Raw genomic sequence first — 18,886 nt, forward strand, 5'->3', positions numbered from 1 at the left:
ACATAGCAGAGCCTAATTAATAGAGTAATCCTTCCCAGATTGTACAACAACACAGTGTGCCCGAGATTTGTTTTAATCTCAAAATTGAAATAATATAGTGCCTGGAGCAGAGAATTAGGGGGAAAAAAGAAGGAGATTTGCTAATGATTTGGTCTTAAAATTTTGGAGATTATGATACCTATAAGCAGTGAACTGACTTTCCCAGCAAGACTTCTCCCTGATAGAAGTGAGGAAACAAGATATTAATGTAACCTCAGCATTATAAGTGTGTTGTCAGTGGCCCTTATCTTGAATTTTTGTGCAAAGCTGTACTGCGTATATATGACAAAAGTCTGCCATTGCCAAAAGAAAAGGAGAAAGAAAAAAGAATCCCCAGTCAAGCATCTGCAATGTGTTGAGCAGTACTATTAACTTCTCACTAACCCTCGCAGACAAAGGTTGGCTTTAGTTGCAATCTCCAAATGTTTTCCAAATTGCTGGATTTCCAGCTGAAATTATCTATTTCCTACCAGGAACAAGGTAGCGCTACTGGAAAGCTGTCCAGTGAACAGCAGAAGTGAACACTCTTTCTTTCCTAAGCTCTGATACTTTTATCTGCCAGTTATAGATTTCAATAATGGAGAGGTTTTAATTAAGTTGATGGACATAAGTGGGATTAATATGCATTGGGGCATGTGTCGAATACTGTAGCAGTTAATAGGGAATGCAGCTTTTCTGATTACTTCTGTTCACCCAGAACATACCTGATAACAAGGAAATTCTTCATTCTTGGGACAACAGTTCAATGCAGGGAGTTAGCAATATAGATTTTCCTCTGGTCTGAACAGATTATTTCCTTTTGTTTATTGCCGTCATTTGTGCGCATAATATGGGTTTTGTGGCAAAGCATATCTTAAATAAGCCTTACTTTCTTGCCCATTAGTCTATAATAAATTCTGTGGCATACTTTAAAGATGATAAAAGCTTCAGCTTTAAATGGAAGCTGCAACCTGAAGCTCCGAGTAACCAAAGATCGGTCAGTGATAAGTGTGGAACATGACTAAATAAAGTACAGAGCAGGAACAGTCTGACAACTTCAGATGCATGCATACCTGCACATATAAAATACCACAGGATCATGGGATAATTAAGATTGGAAGGGATTTCCAAAAGTCATCTGATCCCATTCATGGCTTAAAGGAGGTCAAACTTTGAAGTCAGATCCAAGTTTGAATTTAGATCAGGTCACTCAAGGTCTTGTTCAGCTGAGGTATGAACATCTCCATGGATGGGGTTTCCACAGCATCTCCAGGAAACTCATTCCTGTGCTTGAGTGCCTGCCGTGAAACTTTTTCCTGATATGTGGTTTGGCTTTCCACCGCAACTGCAACTCAGGTCAATTACCTTGTCTTTTCTCCCTGAGAAAGGTCTGACTGTCATCTCCATAGGTGCCCATTAATTAGTTGCAGGGAGCAGTGAGATTCCCCCTTAACCTCCTCTTCTGCAGGCTGAACAGACCCTGTTCTCTGAGCCTCTCCTCATACACTGCTTGCTCCAGCCTCTAGCCATCTCGGCAGCCTCCGATGGACTCATTCCAGTACGTCAGCCTCTCCTGCAGTGGGGAGCCCAGAAATGGACACAGTGCTCCGGGTGTGGTCTCACAGTTGCTGAACAGAGGTGAAGGATCACCTCCCTCACCCACTGGTACTACACTTGCTAGTGCAGCCCAGGAGCGGTTGGTCACTTTTGCCACCAAAGTATACTACTGCTGGCTCACATTCAACTTGCTCACCAGGATGCCCAGCAATATCTGATCAATTTTTCACCCACACTGTATTCCACCTCTCCCCGAAAAATCTCTCCAACTTGCTAGAGGGACAATATAAGCCACCATGCCTAAAGCCTTGCTAAACTCAAGGGAAATGACACCCACTGATTTGCAAATGCTGATACTCAAGCAGGGAGTAGTACTAAAGTGCTTGGAGTTTAATAAGGAGGATAGGCTGCTGCATGCCTTCGGGTGGAAAGAGTTCTCCATGGAAAGCCTTCAAAGCAGAAGGTACAAACTGACTGCCCTGTATCTGCCCAGCAAATTTAATGACCTCCAGGGATATGACAGAGCATACTTCAAGTCTCTGGGTGGAAAAAGCCTAATTCATTTAAGACTTCATGTAACAGTGCTTAGTGTGTGACTTTAATCCAATATGAGAAGAAAGAAGAAAAGAAAAATTTGTATGGCTTTTTAATCTGAGGTGAGTGAGAAAGAGGGGTCACACTTTCCTGCTAGCTGTACTTTTAGCAAATTCAGAGAAGTCTTTTTTTCTGCTCTTGGCCTTAGGAAAAAAAAAATCAGAACAAATTTTTAAGAGTAGAACAGGAGAATGGAGGAATCATTAGCTTGCAAATTGACACTGTGCTGCCTGAAAACATAATTAAGAATAACCTTTTTGGGTAGGCAGTGCAAGCACTACTTGGGCAGTAAACGTAACTGGTAACCCCTAGACTCCTCTTGTTCAAGGACTGTAGTGGGAGCAGGTGATAATATGAAGAGGTCAAAGGACTGAAACAGTGCCCTGGAATTATCCCCACAGCCTGACGTCCATGCTTGGCTGATGATAAGGAGAAGGCTGGGAAGCTGCACTGATTAGTGCCCTGCTTTCCTTGCACCTGCACAGACAGCAGAGGTAATTTGCCTACTGCTATCCTTTAAAGTTGTTTTGACGTCAGAGTTAAGGTTGCAGTAAAGCAAAGCAGTGAGAAATAAGAAGTGTGAACTGAAGGGAAGTTGTGTTGTGGAAATGGGAGAGCTGTTGCAGAGAGTAGAAGCGTGTATTTTGCCTAACAAAGTGTAGGAAGTTTCTGCAGCATTTAACACTGCCGGACTGATAAAAGCCCTGGATTCTGAGTGATTATGTGATGAGCAGCACTGGCTGTCACCTAGCATTGCTTTAGGTGGTGAACACAGCACAAAAAGAACATTAAAATGGCAAAGTCACGCACTTGGAAAGGAAGAAATCCCAGTGTCAAAGTAGAGCTTCAGGGGGCCCTGACTCCACCTGTGTTTTACGACACCTGTAGGAGCAACTCCTGCAAGGAGAGCTCTGCCTCCCACCCACGGGTCAGGGCTGGCACCGCTCTGTTGGGAGAACGTAGCTAATGAACTCTAAGGATTTTGACTGATCATAGGTTTTAAGGCGAGAGGGTATCACGATGACTAGTCCAGTTTATGAAACCTCTCAACTTCCAAACTTCCTTGAATGCATTCTGGCATATGCACACGCAGAGCTGCAAATTCTCACTGCGGCTGCACAACCACATGCATTAGGAAAACCTTATATGAAAGGTTGGTTCCATGCCCCAAAGGCTTTGAGCTTTGAATCTCCACCCTCCAGTAGTTATAGAAATATTTTTGAGGTGCAGAAAATAGTGTTTCCCCCCCAAGCCCACTGAGAAACACTCAAATCACTTCCTCATCCTCACCCCAAAACTGTCCCTATAAAAAATGTGTCCAGCTCCATGTCAAAAGGTTTGAGACCCAGATGTAAACCTCTGGCAAAGTTATAACAAAATGCAAATGGAGCATCAGACAATCTTAGCTATTGGTGCTGCTATTAGCAACGCCTACTTTTATAACCACGGGGGAAAAATATCAGTGTGTTCTCTGTACTGCACCGTACAAGGCTCTTCACTGCAAAATGGTCTTTATAACTCATTTCTTAAATGCAGGGCATAGAAAATGTCACGAAACTTAAAATGCTGTCTGCCACTATAAAACCAGCTTTCCTAAAAATGTTTTTCACAAAGTATCTTTACATGTATCTTTACATCTTTTCACATACAGCTTTAGTATTACTCACTTTTTTTTTTGTTCTCAAAACTTATTTCAAGGACATTCAAATATGGTCAGGTTTTCATTATGCTCCATTATTAAAAAAAAAAAAAAGAAAGAGAGAAAGAGATTACAAAAGGGCAGCGCAATGATATTCTATTTTATTGCAGAGCCAACTCGTTGGTCTGCTCCTGTCAATTCAGCTCTGCGACTGTGGGACTTTGTGAGACATAAATGCATGAAACAAGTTTCCCTTCAGCAGGGATAAGAAAGCTAAGCAAGTTCACTAAGATATTAGAACAAGGCCAGAGACTGAATCATGCAAACAATAAAAGATTTTTTTTTCCTCTAGACTTCTACTGTTTTGAAGAATAAGAGGATGTACATGAAGCAAAGGTGCTGCTGCTGTCAAGTGTTTATCTAACGCAGCGTGAGTTGCCTGGTACTGAATCCCCCCAGAGCTGGGTTTCCACCATTGCACAGGCATTTACCATTTTGACTCCCTTTAAAATGAAGTAGGTCACAGGATTGTCTCACACCTCCCTTCCCTCTCCCTCCCCCCATCCACACACGCTCTCTCCCATTGAAAGAAAAAAAAGAATTGAAAAAATATCTTCACCGGGGGACACTGGTCAGCGTATGTTTGTCGAGGACGACAGACACCACAGAAATTGTTTAAAAAGGGGGTTGTGTGAGAGCTAGGTGAACGGCAACCTTCCATTTTAAAATGAGGTTCCAATATTAAACAAGTTAGGGTAAAAACTGAAATTCTTAGTGATATAAGATTAGAATCTAGCTTCTGTTTAGCAGATAGCCTTGAAAAAATGGGAATGCTAGAAGGCAAAGATACCTTCAAGGAGTTGTACGGAGAAGTCAACACAAAGGATTTTCTTAACTTCTTGCTAGATGCAGAGAAATTTACTGGAAAATGAATAATCTCTGTCAAATAGTTTGCTTCAGTCAGTCAACAAATGCCAAAAAAATTGCTTGATCATTTTTTTTCTGACCTGGGTTAGAAAACCCATTTTTCTTTCTAGGTTATAATCTCATGACAATAATAGTTTATAATCTCCTTTACATGCCGCTCTATATATGAATGTACATTCAAAAGCTTTAAGATGATTCCAGGCTTTGTTCAAGCCAAGCTACAGCAGACTTCTGTTCAGCGCCAAATAGGTTGCCGAGCACTATAAATAATAAAAATCTCCTTTTCTCCATCATCAGCTTTCAATCACAACACAAGTGTAATACGACTGTACGATTTCTGTGTAACGCCTTGGCGTCTTCACAGGCAAGATGGAAAGCTTTTCTGCAAAGTCAATAGGTCTCCTGAGAAAAAAGGCAAGTGCCACAAGACCTTTTTTAATTGCTTTTCTTTGGCTGACTTTAACTAATGCTGTGGGCATTTGTCCTCACCGTGACAGTTTGGCCTTCATTGCCCCTTTGCTCAAACAGGGCTATTTTGGCAGGGAGTAGATACATAGATACTGCAAGTGGCGATGTGACGAAAATACTGAATAAATGTTTTACATATATGATGTAGATTCTCAGCATAACAATGCATATCTAAAGAGGCAGACTTCGTATGGGGTTTTATGTTTAAAATCCTAATAGGGCTGGACAAGAAATAAGGTGCTGTGGTTTGTCCTTTTCAGGGCTGGCTTTTTGCATGCACTTTTTTCTTGCCTTTCTACAGACTTCTAAATCGCAGTGGATTTGCCTCAGTGTCATCTTCTTCTCTGCCCTAACTCCTTCACTCCCTGTGCTTTCAACCACAGTGCCCCACAGATCTACTGCCCTTCAGGATGGGTGCAAGGGCAGTCTGTGGAAACAGAAATAGCTAAGGAGAGAGAAGTTTAAATCAGGTCAGCTAAGGAAAATTGTAGATTTTAGCTACAGTAGTTAATGGTGCTAATTAATTTTGTTTAAAGCTTAACTTTTAAAAGTTGCTTTCAAAAAAAATCTTAAAGTTATTATTTTTCAAAAAGTGTGCATTAAAAATAGAACATTTTTTCGGGCCAAGTTTTCCATGCCAAATGTTTTAACCCCAGCGCTCCCTGGGTGGATCCTTTTCCACGTGCAAGGAGATTAGGGTGGTCTTTTCTTAAAGACGTCCTAATGCTGACTTTTACTTTCATTACTGGACGTGCTCATTCTGCCGGTGGCCATTTTGCTTCAGGAGGTTCTGCATTAAAATCTGGCGACAGGAAAAAAACACTTCTTTGTCAGACACCCAAAACTAAGAGCAACTCACACCCACACAACCCACCGACAGCTCAGAGATGAACAGCATTGCTTTAACTCCCGGTGTCAAGGAAAGGATTGGAGGGACGTCAGTTCTCTCAGAAACGTGGTGTTTGCATGGGGACTTTCTTCTCGTGATGTTTTTGAGTGAGCGACCAAAGCTTGTAGGTCACAGCCAGCCAAAGGCTTGGTACCCCCGGGAGAGCGAAGCATCACGGCCAACCGGTGGTCACACACATCAGCCAGCAGCACCTGCGCTGGTCCAGCAAGCACTGCGCTGTGCCCAGTGCATTTTGCAGTTTCTAATTAAGCCCTAAACTACTTTCAGCTTTGATGATCTTCCTGATGCTTTTCCCTTCCCCCACAACTAATTTTAGACGTTTATGTTCAGGGAGATACAGGAATAGAAGCAACTCAGCTTGCAGTCACCCTCACTTAAGAAAGCTGGGTATGAAAGTGTTTCTGAGCTACAGTTTACACCAAAAAAACGGGACATTGGAGGCAATTTAGCCCAGTTTGCTAGAGCTGGCTGTAAAATCATAGCAAGTTCCTAAATTAACACTGAAAAATAGCCTCCGGCAAACTCATGTCCCTTCCCATGCTGCCGCCTGTTCCTGTGACCCAATCTACCCCTCCTTAGCTTATCCTGTGACTTTCACTCTTCCTGCTCCACCAGAAGCTCCCTGACCTGTCCTCGCCTAATCTGACCTAATCTAGAGCAAACTGTGACCACGGCCCCAGTGTGATCACAGCCCCAGTCACACACGTGAGCGGGCTACTTCCAAATCAGTGTGGCAGCACTCTTTGTATTATTATCTTTTAATCACCTTTTGAATTCCTCTCTTCTCCGTGTAGCTCCTCAACCAAGCCCCTGAATGAACCTGCTGTTTCTCTATCAATATAATTTATTCATCTTTTTTTTTTTTTTTTTCCTGGAGGGAGACTCAGTCTGTGGCTTAAGTATGTGAAACACTTAAAAATCAACAGGGGCACATGCCAAGCAAAAAAGCAGCACCCAGCTATGGTGTTAATCCAGTCACTGCTTCTGGGAAATTTTCTCTTCCTAAATTATTCTGAGCGGGTTCAGCAAAGGTTTTCTTGTAAAAAGGTAGTGAAGAAATCCCCCTTTTGCCCCAAGGTTACAAGTTATTTTGTTAGACCAGATGATATGACAGCATGATTCTATCAGGACAAATCAAAGTTTACTGAGCAAATCTGTGTTCTATAACCTGATTTATTGGTGCCATCTGCCAACACCCATGAACAGATGCTCTGTAGGACCTCACTAATGTGCAATAATGACTGGGAGAAACCCACTGCAAATGACTGAATTTTAAAAGTTATTGAGGGTAACAGGAGAGATAACAAACATAATGAAAAAATGTCTAAGAGAATGCATCCCAGTGTTCATTTTTCAGTTCCATTTCCCTGACAGCAGTACTTCAGAGCGTACTCATCTACATAAGCGGGTATGCAGTGTAAAAATAAACCAAGCACTCATATTTTCCTGTGATTTTCCTCCAGTCCTTTCCTACTGTATGCTTCAGAGAAAAGAGAGCGTTTTGCTGGGAGCAGTTACAGTCACAGCTTACCCCGAATCAGTGAGTTCTTTCTGATTGCAAGAATTCTTTTTACGGTCATATTCGAGCAGGTCAACATTGCCATATTGCTGCCACTATTGTCTTTTTTTTTAATGGTTTTCCCCTACTCTGCAGCTATTTCCAAGCTCTGTGTACTCCGAGGGCATGCCAAGGTAGAAGCAAACGAGTTTGCAATTATTGCCACTGGCGACATTAATTTTGCATTCCTGTCTCTTCAAAAGCACAGGGGAGCAAAAAGAGATAACGGAAAGATGAGCAACATGTCCGGACGGAGACTTGAAACGTGCCCGGGCTCAGAGGAGGCACGGCAGCAGGCGAGTGGGAGCCGTGCTGGCTCCTGCAGCCCCAGGGACGGCTCAGAGAGGCGCGGGAGCAGCTGGGTCCCGGGGTCCCTGTGGCCCCCAGCCCTGCCGCTGCCTCCCACCACCTCCTGCCCACGGGATTTCCCAAAATAAGCAATCACCTCTTTGGAGCTGCATTAAAATTAGAAGCTGAAGCTGTTTTGGTGGGGGGGACACACTTTCCCTTCTCTCCTAGCACATACTATAAGACAGCCTGGTCTGTCAGCACCAAGGGGTTATGTGGCATCCATTCAAATGCCCTCAGGAACGTGTTTGTGATAGACACAACCTGGCCAATACCTGACAAAGTGGTAAAATCAAGGGACAGCAACTTTCAATCACTGGCACTGTTTCAGGGGCTGAATTTGGACCCAGAGCTGGAGAGCGGAAAGCCTCCTTCCCTTCTCGTGCCAATCCATTAAAATCACACACTCACGGAAACTCTCTGTGGAAAAACTATCACAGAACTATTAATAAAATCTTCCTGAACTATTAATACAGTCTGTGGGAGCTTTAATCCACTGCGGGGACTGATTATGTAAGTGCACAGGCATGAAGATGCTGGTTTTATCCTCAGTTTAAATGACCTTTAGGTTTAAACAGTATTGTTTATGGTTTAAATCTTCCTGAATCTGAGGGAAATTATTTTATTTCAAAGGGGATTATGTTTTGATTTGCAGCAAACGGGCAAGTATGGTCGAGATTAAAGTGCCTTTGGATGGCAAGACAGGCGTTTGCTTTTCTGATTGCAAAGGGTTGAAGTTATGAAAGCATTTTTAAAACATTTGTGTCACAAAATTCGGATGTGCTGTAACCTAGAAATATGCTGTAATTTAGTTTTTGAGCTCAGGTCGTTGGTCTATGAAGCCAATTCATGCGGTTCGAAAAGTTTGGCTCTGAGCATCAGGTTTGATTTATATTTTGGTATTCCAAAGATTGTTTTACTTTTCTGCCACGCTTTGGTGTGAGGAGATGCTGAAAGATCATCTTAATTTTTAGCTTTCAAGCAGTTCAGAACAACAAAACAGTAAAAGGTTTCTGATGCATACTCATGCCAAAAGAAATAGATGTCATGAAGGCAAGAACAGGCAGAAATAGTGAAAAATTGTCTCTCATTCACCTCATAGCTATCGCTCCCGAGCTATTTAGTGGAACATTATGTACTGAGGGTTTTTAGTCACAGACTCATTTCAATTCAGACATTTCCCCGCGCAGGAGGTCTCAGCGGAGAAGGGAAACAATGATCTCCATAACTTTTTCCTCTGATCTGCAAGCTTGGAGACACTTCTCCAATCTGAAATGAGAGATGTATTGAGGCCTGTATGGATTTTGGGGTGTCTGTGGCAGCTCTTCTGTGGCACTCAAGCGTTCATGGTTTCTTTTCTTTGGGGATGATGCAGACGGGAATAACTGAAAACAGTAAAGAAAAAAAAAATAAAAAAGACAAATCAGGTAAAAGAAAAGTCCCGTCTTTGGCACCAGTTTCATCCAATCACCAGGAACATATAAAACCCTGTGTTTGGACAACTTTGTCTCTCTAGGTTTCACCTTTACAGTTTGGGAAAGGTGCCACTGCAGCATGGTTAGATATATTCCTTGGTTTAGTTCACTTCGGGTCCCAATGAAGAAGACCTGGTTTGGTTCTGGAGTGAGCTAGCTGCCCAGGCGGGTATCAGCTGGAGTCGTTTCACTGTTTCTTCCCTGCGATTGCCGAGTAGCGAGTTAGCTAGATTAGCACCGGGTTGGATGTATTTATTCACGCTGCAGTTTCATCTCTGAGCAACATATTAATATGTCTAGCCTGGTTTTCAGATAAAATGACAGTAGTGCCCACAAAGAATTAGACTAATTGCTGAGTGCTATCTTTTATTTATGCTGTTGGAATAAAATGGCATAAACGCAGGATTGGGTATTTTTAACAAGGAATCAGGTTAAGAAAAGGCTCCATGATCCCAGGGTCCTTTTCACAGCAGGCTCCAAAAAATGTACCTCATTATAAAATACACCTTCCCAAGGAATCACAAGACGTGAGAAATCAAAAGAGAATTCCTAAAAGCAAAAGCTCTCCAGCAGAAAATCAATTTCAGCTACTTTCACCTTGCCCCAGGGAAAGCAGCAGAGACACTAAGTGGGGTGTGGGAAAGGTCTCATACATCTTCCTGGAACTGCGCAAGGCAGACCTCCAGACGGGAGCTTTTCTTTCCAAGACAGCTCTGCTCTAATTAGGGACTTCTGCAAAATTGGTATGTTGCGGTTCCAAACAGTGTCTGGATGATTCCCATATCAAATTTCTTTGGTTTAAAAAAAAAAAAAAAAAAAATTATGTCTTTGTCCTTGTTCTAATTGACAGCCTTACAAATGCAGGTGGACCGAGGGATGAAGGTCAAATTGAGCTTATTGTGCTTAATAGAGTAAGGAACAAAAATTAGTGGAAAGTTACACACAAATAAATGTTCTTCGGCTGTTGTTTTTTTCCTGGCCATCGTGCTGCCTTTTCAAGGGTCCTTGTGCATTCTCAGGTGTACCTTCAGAATGAAAAGAAAGCAATTGCCTTTAAATAAAACTGTTCTATGAGGGGCTTTCCTGTAACACTTAATCTACTGATGTACCAGACAGAATCTAGTTTATGGACTCAACACTATGTTGGGTGAACATAAAATTCATATTCTGTATAGGAAACTACATCCTTCTCCTTGGTCAACCTTTTCCAGTTTAAACCTCTGGCTGGTTCCTATAATTTTCAGCGTGCAGACTTTTCCAGGTAAAGTAGTAGCATTGAGGGTGGTCAACATGTTCTAAAAAAACCCCACGTTCCACCTTGGAAATGAAGTCTGACTGACATTTCTCACTGAAGATTGTGGTTAATATCACCTGAGCATTCTAGTGAGAAGACAAAACAATTTTTATTCTTTGGGTCCCTATAAATCTCTGTGTCTTAAAGTTGTTCCCCTGCCTCCCATCTCCCATTTCTTTACTGCCCTTTGCTTCAACCTCAGCCTGTGTCTTCTACACTGACCTGTGCTGCTATGGTACAACCTGGTATGCTTGTGACAGCTTAGCCCCAAGGAGTAAAGGAGTCCAGAACTTTTGCCTTAGAGATACAGCTTGTGGGCTGGCAGCTGCCTTGACAAATACAGAATTAAAAATAAAATAAAATAAAATAAAATAAAATAAAATAAAATAAAATAAAATAAAATAAAATAAAATAATATGGAACATTCCAATATTTCTTAATACTTTTCTTTTTTTTAGATAGTCTGTGAAAAGCTTCAAATCTTCAAATTTTCCTTTCCATGTGGGAGGAAAGCAACTGAATATGTGAATTTTGCATGAGATGGGCATTTTTTGTTCTGGTCTGCCCTAAAACCCAATTTTAGGTAGGGTAGAAAATCACTTTGGGCTTCACTTCACACTTCTGTTGTTGGTCAGTGTTTTTTCTAGGTGGGGTCAGATACTCTGCAGCTGTTTCTCAGCGCAGCCCCGTTGAAATCACCACAACCTGCAGCACTGCAGAAGTTCATATCAGTCAGAGCTGTGTCCCTGAACTCTAATGAATATTCCAGCAGCAATGGAAATAGAATCATATTTATAGTGAAGGAACACCTCGAGAGAGCGTGTGCCATCCTGAAAAAGATCAGCTCACAGTTTTCTGGGATTTGAAATGGGATCCCCTGTTATGTTACTCTGCTTGGCCTCCTGCGTGCTGGCCTGACTATCCGCTAGTCTTGCACGGAGCATCCAATATGGAGATTTGTAATGATTTCAGATAAACTGATGTGTCTGAGGTATAAGCAGCTTATACTTACTGTATAGCAAACGAAAAAGGCATCACTTAACGCTTGCGGCTGCTCACAAACGTTACCCAAGTACAGCTTAAGATGACTGCCAGGGCAATACGTGGCCAGTGCTAAGGAGCATAGAGAGTCCTGCCCATCTGCCCTGGACGGTGAGAGGTGGTGGGATGCCTACATAGTGCTCAATCTGAGAAACAATTAGACCTTGAAGTGGCGCGGAAGCTATACCGAGCAGGTGTAAAAGGGGATTTTCCATATCATCTCACAAATCCATCCCATATCCTCACCAGCTGTGCTCGATCTCTGATGCTCCGGAGGAAGGTGAGAGAAAGCCCCAGGATGCCCCACGTTAATTGTGGGGGGAATGAACCTGCCTGAGCCTGGAAGCCAAAGCCCTGAAGGAAGAGACCTGATTATGCTCTGTCTTTATACGCTGAGCTGGAGGGTTTAGCAGCACAGGCAGGATGAGGATGGCTTCATTGGGATCTCCCTTCATGGGGGAGAGACAGGCACCTCTCCTCTCGCTGGAAGCGTATTTGCACGCAGGAGCAGCGGTCATCCCACTATTTATGCGACGCGAAAAAATACGAGGCTCTTCCCTGACTGACTGACATTTGTTAGATGAGGGTGTAGGTACAAAATACCCGTCACGATATACAATAACCTTTAAAGGCACGCCAGCAACCTCCTCTTTTATTAAGCGTGCCGTGCTGGCTGAGCGGAGTAGGAGGCTATTGCAAACACCTCCCCGGCGGGACGCTACCTGCATGCTAATGGCGAGGGTGTTTGTGCGGAGCCTGGCAGCGAGCGCCGGGCTCCGGCAGTTTCCATGGTGCCGTCATGGTGCGCTCTCCCTACACCTTCACTTATCAGCATTTCCCACCCATCCTCCTCCCCGTAATATGCTGCTCGCTCACCCCGAAAGGTCAGCCATTGTAATGATGATTTTAGCAAGGGGGAGGCTGGGAGGCCGGAGGGTGAAAAGGTGAGCTGTGCGCAGCGCTGTGCGTGGGAACCGGGGGCTCGCCTTGCGCCGCACAATGAGGGATGAGAAAGCTTCCCCTGGAGGGAGCGGTGCTCGTCGGGGCCCCTCTCTCTTCCCATCCCAGCCAAGTCGGACGCCCTGATGGAGTTAAAAAATGTTCAGGCGAAGCGGCTGGAGAGCCTACTTTAAATCATCAGTAATTGACGCGTTAGTGCGTGGAGGGGAGAAGGGACTGCGTCTGCTAACAGAGGAAATTGATGCAAACGTTTCCAGGCATCTTTCTTTTTTCCACCTCCCTCCTGCCCCCTCCCAGCAAGCCCAGTGCTCGTTTGCGGGTGGGAAGAGGCAGACTTCGTCCTCTGACTTTCATCCTATTGACTGCCTGACTAAAGCACTGCATCTATTAACTGCCTTCCTTTTCTTTCTTTCTGTAGGACAGCTTTCCTGCCCGTTTTGGAGGAGTCCATTTTGTCAACCAGCCCTGGTACATCCATGCCCTGTACACGCTAATCAAACCGTTCCTCAAAGACAAGACAAGGAAAAGGGTAATTAGACGGGGCCGGGGAGGGGGATAGGAAACTGCAGGGCGGGAGTAGCTGAGTAGCTGCCTGCTTTCTTTTCTTCCTTCTTTTTCTCTCTGCATTTTTCATATGGCCTCAGAGAATTGCTGCTGTTATTAAAACTTAAGAGTTTGCAATGGTCTGGATTGAATCAATAACTCAGCCAGGGACCAGAAAGCTGTTATCACTAACAAAGTGTAGATACATTTTAATGGGACATGCTGAGGGATAGAGAGAATTAGCAATGTGGAGGGATTATCAGGCCTGGCTGAGGTCGCCTGCAGTGAGGGAAACTTCAGCTCAACCCTTTTTGTGAGAGTAAAATTTCCTATTTCATTCCTTCAGCAAGTTGACTGTTTTCACATGGTAGTAACTCACTTGTTTCCACAAAAAATGCCCGCGCCCGAAGGCTGTTTGCTCACACTGCAGAAGTGAAACCCATGTGAACTGTGGTCCTGCAGTCATCTCGGCCAGTTGTCCTCTGCAGTCCATCAAACGACCACTGGATCATCTCTCAGAAGGCCCCAGAGGCCACCCTGAGTGGGTGTCTCTGACCAGGCAGGACAAGGGTGGTACCAGCCTGAAAGCAAAGAGGGATTAGAGAAACAAATGTCGCCAAAGCAGGGCAAAGTGGCCACGCAGACTTACACCCCTGGGAAAGGTCAGTCCCGGGGTGCAGGGCTGGGTTGCCCTCTCAGACATTGAGGACCTTTACTTCTTCTTTCGGTGAGCTCCACTGTCTCCCTTTTCTTCTCACTGCTCTTCGTACAAGCCATATAGGCTCTTCTAGTAGCAATAATCAGTTATTATTCCTGACTTGCACTTTCCCTGATCTGGTACTTTAGAAAGTGAAAGTGTCACGCGCCGAAAGTAAGCGAATCGGGGTTTTCAGAAGCGTTTACAGTGACAGACTGATTCCACAGCTGCACACCCCAAAGCTAATCCCTCCCCTCCCACTCGCCTGAGCCAGAAATTCCCACCTGAAACCGCAGCATCAACTAATGACACTCCCCACCTCATTAGTGCTGTTATTCTTGTACTTAACGAAGTAAGGAATTGATCATGACTTTGAACTTTCTTTTTCTTCTTAAAGATCTTTCTTCATGGTAACAACCTGAACAGCCTTCACCAGCTAATACACCCTGAATGCCTGCCCTCTGAATTTGGGGGGACTCTTCCTCCGTACGACATGGGGACGTGGGCTCGAACGTTACTTGGTCCCGACTACAGCGATGAAAATGAGTATACCCACACCTCCTACAATGCCATGCACGTGAAGCACGCGTCCTCCAACCTGGAGCGGGAGGCTTCGCCCAAGCCCATGAAAAGGTTAGTAATGCCTTTGAAATCATCTCTTATTAGGCTCTCCAAACTGGTTTGGCATAAATCTGGCAGGAAGGGCTCGGAGAGAAGCTGTAATTTGGCAAAACATAGATGGTAAGGAGCGCTTTCACCCTGGACTGCGTTCACAGTGTGACGGGAGAGAGGAGGCCTCTCCGTGAAACCGTAATTACCTGTCTGATTAGTGTGAAGGAAAACAAGGGGAAATTAATGAGCCCCTGCGCAGAGCATTACAGAAACGATATCAGAATCAGACACTCTTCTGTACAGCGCAGCGCGGCCGTCAGCACCACACCAGCGCTGGTTCCTCTCACTTGCTGCTGCTGTGGTGCTGCTGACCCCAGTTGAGAACGGCGGGGGTTTCACCTCCCCGCAAACGCATCTTTTGTAGGATGAACACCACTGCCCTCTAAAGGGAGAACGGGTGAGTCTCCTCCCGCTGCTTCTGCTCCGGCTTTCCCCATCCAGCCCTGCTAAAGCAGCAGAGCTGCTCTTTTAAGATCTCTGATTTTAGATCTAGAGGCTGTGCATTCAGTTCTGAATGCTTCAAATTACACCTCTGGAGAGTATCAGCCCCAGTAATTTGCGCTGGCTGCCCGGGATGGGTGAGGAGGGCTGGATACTTAGCACAGGTTCATGGGTGGTACAGCAGAGCCGCCACCAGCCGCAGCCAGCGGTGGCCAGGTGTGCTCCCCTGCACGAGTGCAACATCTGCACTTGTCTCAGCCTCCGCACCGCACTCTGCAAAACTGCTTTCCACGCAGATCGCAGTGATGCCTTCACTCGGTGCTGCCACTTGATGAGTGCAGTTGCTCACCGCCACGGCGTCACTCTGCGTGACAGGCAGCGGCCATCATTTTGTCACAGCAAAATCAAAGCTGACAACACAGACAAGCCGTAATGTCATGCAATTAATTTTAAAAGTCTTTCATCTTCAGAGGAAAAAGAAATGCATTCCCAATTCACAGCTCCCTCCCAGGTCAGAGGGATGCCACGCCGCTGCAGCTGCAAAGCGAACCCTCGTGCTGGAAACGCTCGCACGTACAACTGACGTTAAGCGCTGTGAGTCCCACCGCTCACAGGGCCACAAGAGCACAGGGCTATGACCCTTTGCAGGGTTGCAGCCACGGCATGAAGAGAGGTGGCCATCTGCAGAGTCAGCAGTTCTCACTACTGACTGCCATCCAAGACTGGGAGCCAGGATGAGATTACAGAGCCTGTCCCAGAGAGCTGATTTTAAAACATCTTTTTTTATTATTTTTTCTTTTTTTTGTTGTTTAAGTATTAAGAGTGGAACACATTGAATGATTTTAGAAAGAAGCTAACTAAATATTCCATTATTATTAAAACACATATCGAGTGTACAATTTATGTAGCTTTATAGAAAGAAATCTGCAGTTTTTAAAGCTCTGAAGTGTTAAGAGCTGTTCACAGGTAAATCTTTGCTGAGGCTCAGGTTCTCGGCTGCAAAGAAAGGAGGGTCTTACCGTGCCCTCAGGGGAGAACCTCAGCTTGAAAATGAGTTCAGTGCCAGAAAACCCTGCCTCAAGGCAAAGCCTTCTTTTATAATCTGTTCACTAATACAAAAGTGCATTAATACAAATACGGCAAGTGGATGAATCTAATTTGTCATGTTGCCCCTGGGCAGACTAGATCTAACTTTTAGCCTAATTTCATTACTCGGCGGTTAAGTGAACCATCTGATCTTGTACCCCGTGGTCATTACTAGCTGTTAGAGGTGAAAAGTTCACTGCTTCGACAGATTTTCCCCTATGAGTATTTGCATTGATTCTTCTTCCCCCGAAATTACATTTTGGCCTAACTTGAGGTAAAAGCCTACGCTTAGGAAGCATAATCGTGGGCTTTATTAGATTTATTAGACCAGATTTATATTTAAGGCCTATGAAAAGGTCTACAGAATTCTCCCAGCGTTACCTGTCTTTATATATCCTGCCTCCTCCTCACTTCTGTAGGTTCATACATCTCTAACACAATGAGAGTCTCAGGCAATGGCTGAGATTCCTGGATACTCCAGGGAGGTCTACACTTAGGCATAGGTGATGTCCTAGCATTAGTCTTCATCTTAAATATGATTCTCTCACAATTGCCATATCATTTATTTCCCCGTATTAGAGCAATTTTGTACTTCCAGTAAAAAACTCTCCCCTCCTCCTCCACTCACAGCACAAAAATCTTTGAGCTCCTGCGTGAACAGGATAATTTTGTAAGCGTTTCTATGCTGAAATGTTGGGTTTAACAAAAAATGTGGCTGACCCTCTCTTTAGCACATACGTTGCTCTGAAAAGGGTAAGTATACGAAGACTGAGCCCTCTTGGATTTCTGTAATTTAAGGATGAAAAGCCTTACTGAACAATTACGGGTCTTCTCTCTGACTTCCCAAATGTCACTGCAGGTTTCCCTGCCCAGTATTTAGCTTCAGGGGAGGGCAGTGCTCATGAGAGGTGGATTTACCCCACCTCTCATGGGGTAGAGAGGGTTGCAGGTTGCCCCTCCTGGCTCTGTGGCCACGTGCTGTAAAGCCAAACAAGCACATGCTCTCTAGAGCTGCCACTGGGTCAGTGGTGTGTTCAAGCTTTCTCCATCTTGGAGCTCAATGTTGCTAGAATAGCTTGGAGTCGTGCACCGTCACAACAGAGGAATGGCCCTATGAAATGTAGTACTGCCACCCTACACCTAGAGAGAAGCTCACCCTGGGCACAACCTACTCCAAATATACTGCCTAGCAATTTTGTCAGCAGAGATGCTAAGAAATCAAGATAGGAATTACAGATGTGGAAGAAAAATGCCAGGAAATAGAATCACAGAATAACTGACTGAACTATAGTTGTAGCAACTTAATCTATGTCAGACGATGAATGCAGAGGGGGAGAAAGAGGGTGTTTTCAAGGCGTGCCTGAGACCAAACTGAAGGCATCACCTGAAAATTAAAATAAATCTCAAAATGCAGACCAGGAGAAAATGCAGCATCAAGCAGCAGTGGGAGGGAGTGAAGCTGGAACAGGTACGTGCCCATACATTGGCTTCAGGACTGACAGCAATGCTTTGGCTCCCATCGCCAGGGCGGATCCATATAAATTGAAGTAAGTTCACCCAAGAGTTCCGAGGAGGGTGAGGAAAGCAGAGAGCATATTTTTCCAGCAATAAGCTATGGAAAATAATCATTTTTTCAGCCTCGCAGAGCAAAGGTTGAAATGGGTATGATCATCCTCTACGAGTACAGGAGGGAATGAAAACTGGGGAGAGATAACAGGTATTTGAGAAAAAGGACAACTTAGGCATGAGATCAAAGTATACCTTGACTGACTGAAGTATACCTTGACTGCAAATTAGCGGAGTAGGTTTTCTACTGCGTTAGTGAAACAGCTGTGAATATGACAACCTAACTGATAGACAAGTGAAAGGTATGATATGAGGTGGCTACCAGTGGTCACAGGAGGCTAGACTTGCCCCTCAGAGTCTCATTAGGTTCTGATTTCTGCTCCCCTTAGCAGCAATGGGACCAGAATGTGATCTTCTCCCCAGCCACAAGCAGGGTTGGTTTTTCTTGTGACTTGAAATTGCACAAGATTTGTTCTCTAAAGAGTCCTTGTTTACTTCAGAGAATGGAGGCACTGTAGATGGGGAAAGGATTGAAAATCCTCCTAGAAAAAAACTGCCACTGACTCTATTTAACAACATGATCTTGAAAACCTTGAGATTTGACAAGTCCCTATAATATGGAAAATCTTTAATCAAAACCATTACAAATGTCATTTTTCCACCAGTGGCCACACGAAGTCCCACTGGGGCAAAATCAAAACAGTGGAAATTGCACTCCCATCTGCAGTATTATCTCACACCCTGGGAAAAATCCCAGAACCCAAGTACTGTATGAACAGATGGGAAACAAAGCAAAACAGCTGATGACTCCACATAATGAGTCTTAATGGCCAGGGGAAAAAAAAAAAAAAAAAACAACAACAAAAAAACAACAAACCAACAATAGCAAAAATCCATTCAGAATAAGATTCAACGCAGTGAAGTTTGAAATGGGCAAGGTAATAAACATGCAAACCAGCATTAATACGGTAATCGCAAAGTCAGTTCAACCCGAGAATTTGGCCGCATCCATTTGATAGTTCTGAGAGCAGCGATGGCAACAGACACTTCCCCTGTTTTGGGCCATCTCTTCTGAATGGTCTGCATCCGCGC

At 44.2% G+C, this 18,886-nt stretch overlaps 1 protein-coding gene across 1 annotated transcript in view; it reads left to right on the forward strand.

The window, feature by feature from the left end:
• CLVS1 (clavesin 1) overlaps positions 1 to 18,886 on the forward strand; it is a gene marked incomplete at both ends in the record, with an annotated part of 99,452 nt that overhangs the window by 68,373 nt on the left and 12,193 nt on the right. Inside the window, 2 exons of the mRNA XM_082479142.1 lie at positions 13,208 to 13,318; positions 14,427 to 14,662. Coding sequence (XP_082335268.1) covers positions 13,208 to 13,318; positions 14,427 to 14,662 — 347 coding nt within the window. The remainder of the gene's footprint in view (positions 1 to 13,207; positions 13,319 to 14,426; positions 14,663 to 18,886) is intronic.

Source organism: Vanellus vanellus (assembly GCF_965231255.1).
Source record: "Vanellus vanellus genome assembly, chromosome: 2".
NCBI lineage: Eukaryota > Metazoa > Chordata > Aves > Charadriiformes > Charadriidae > Vanellus > Vanellus vanellus.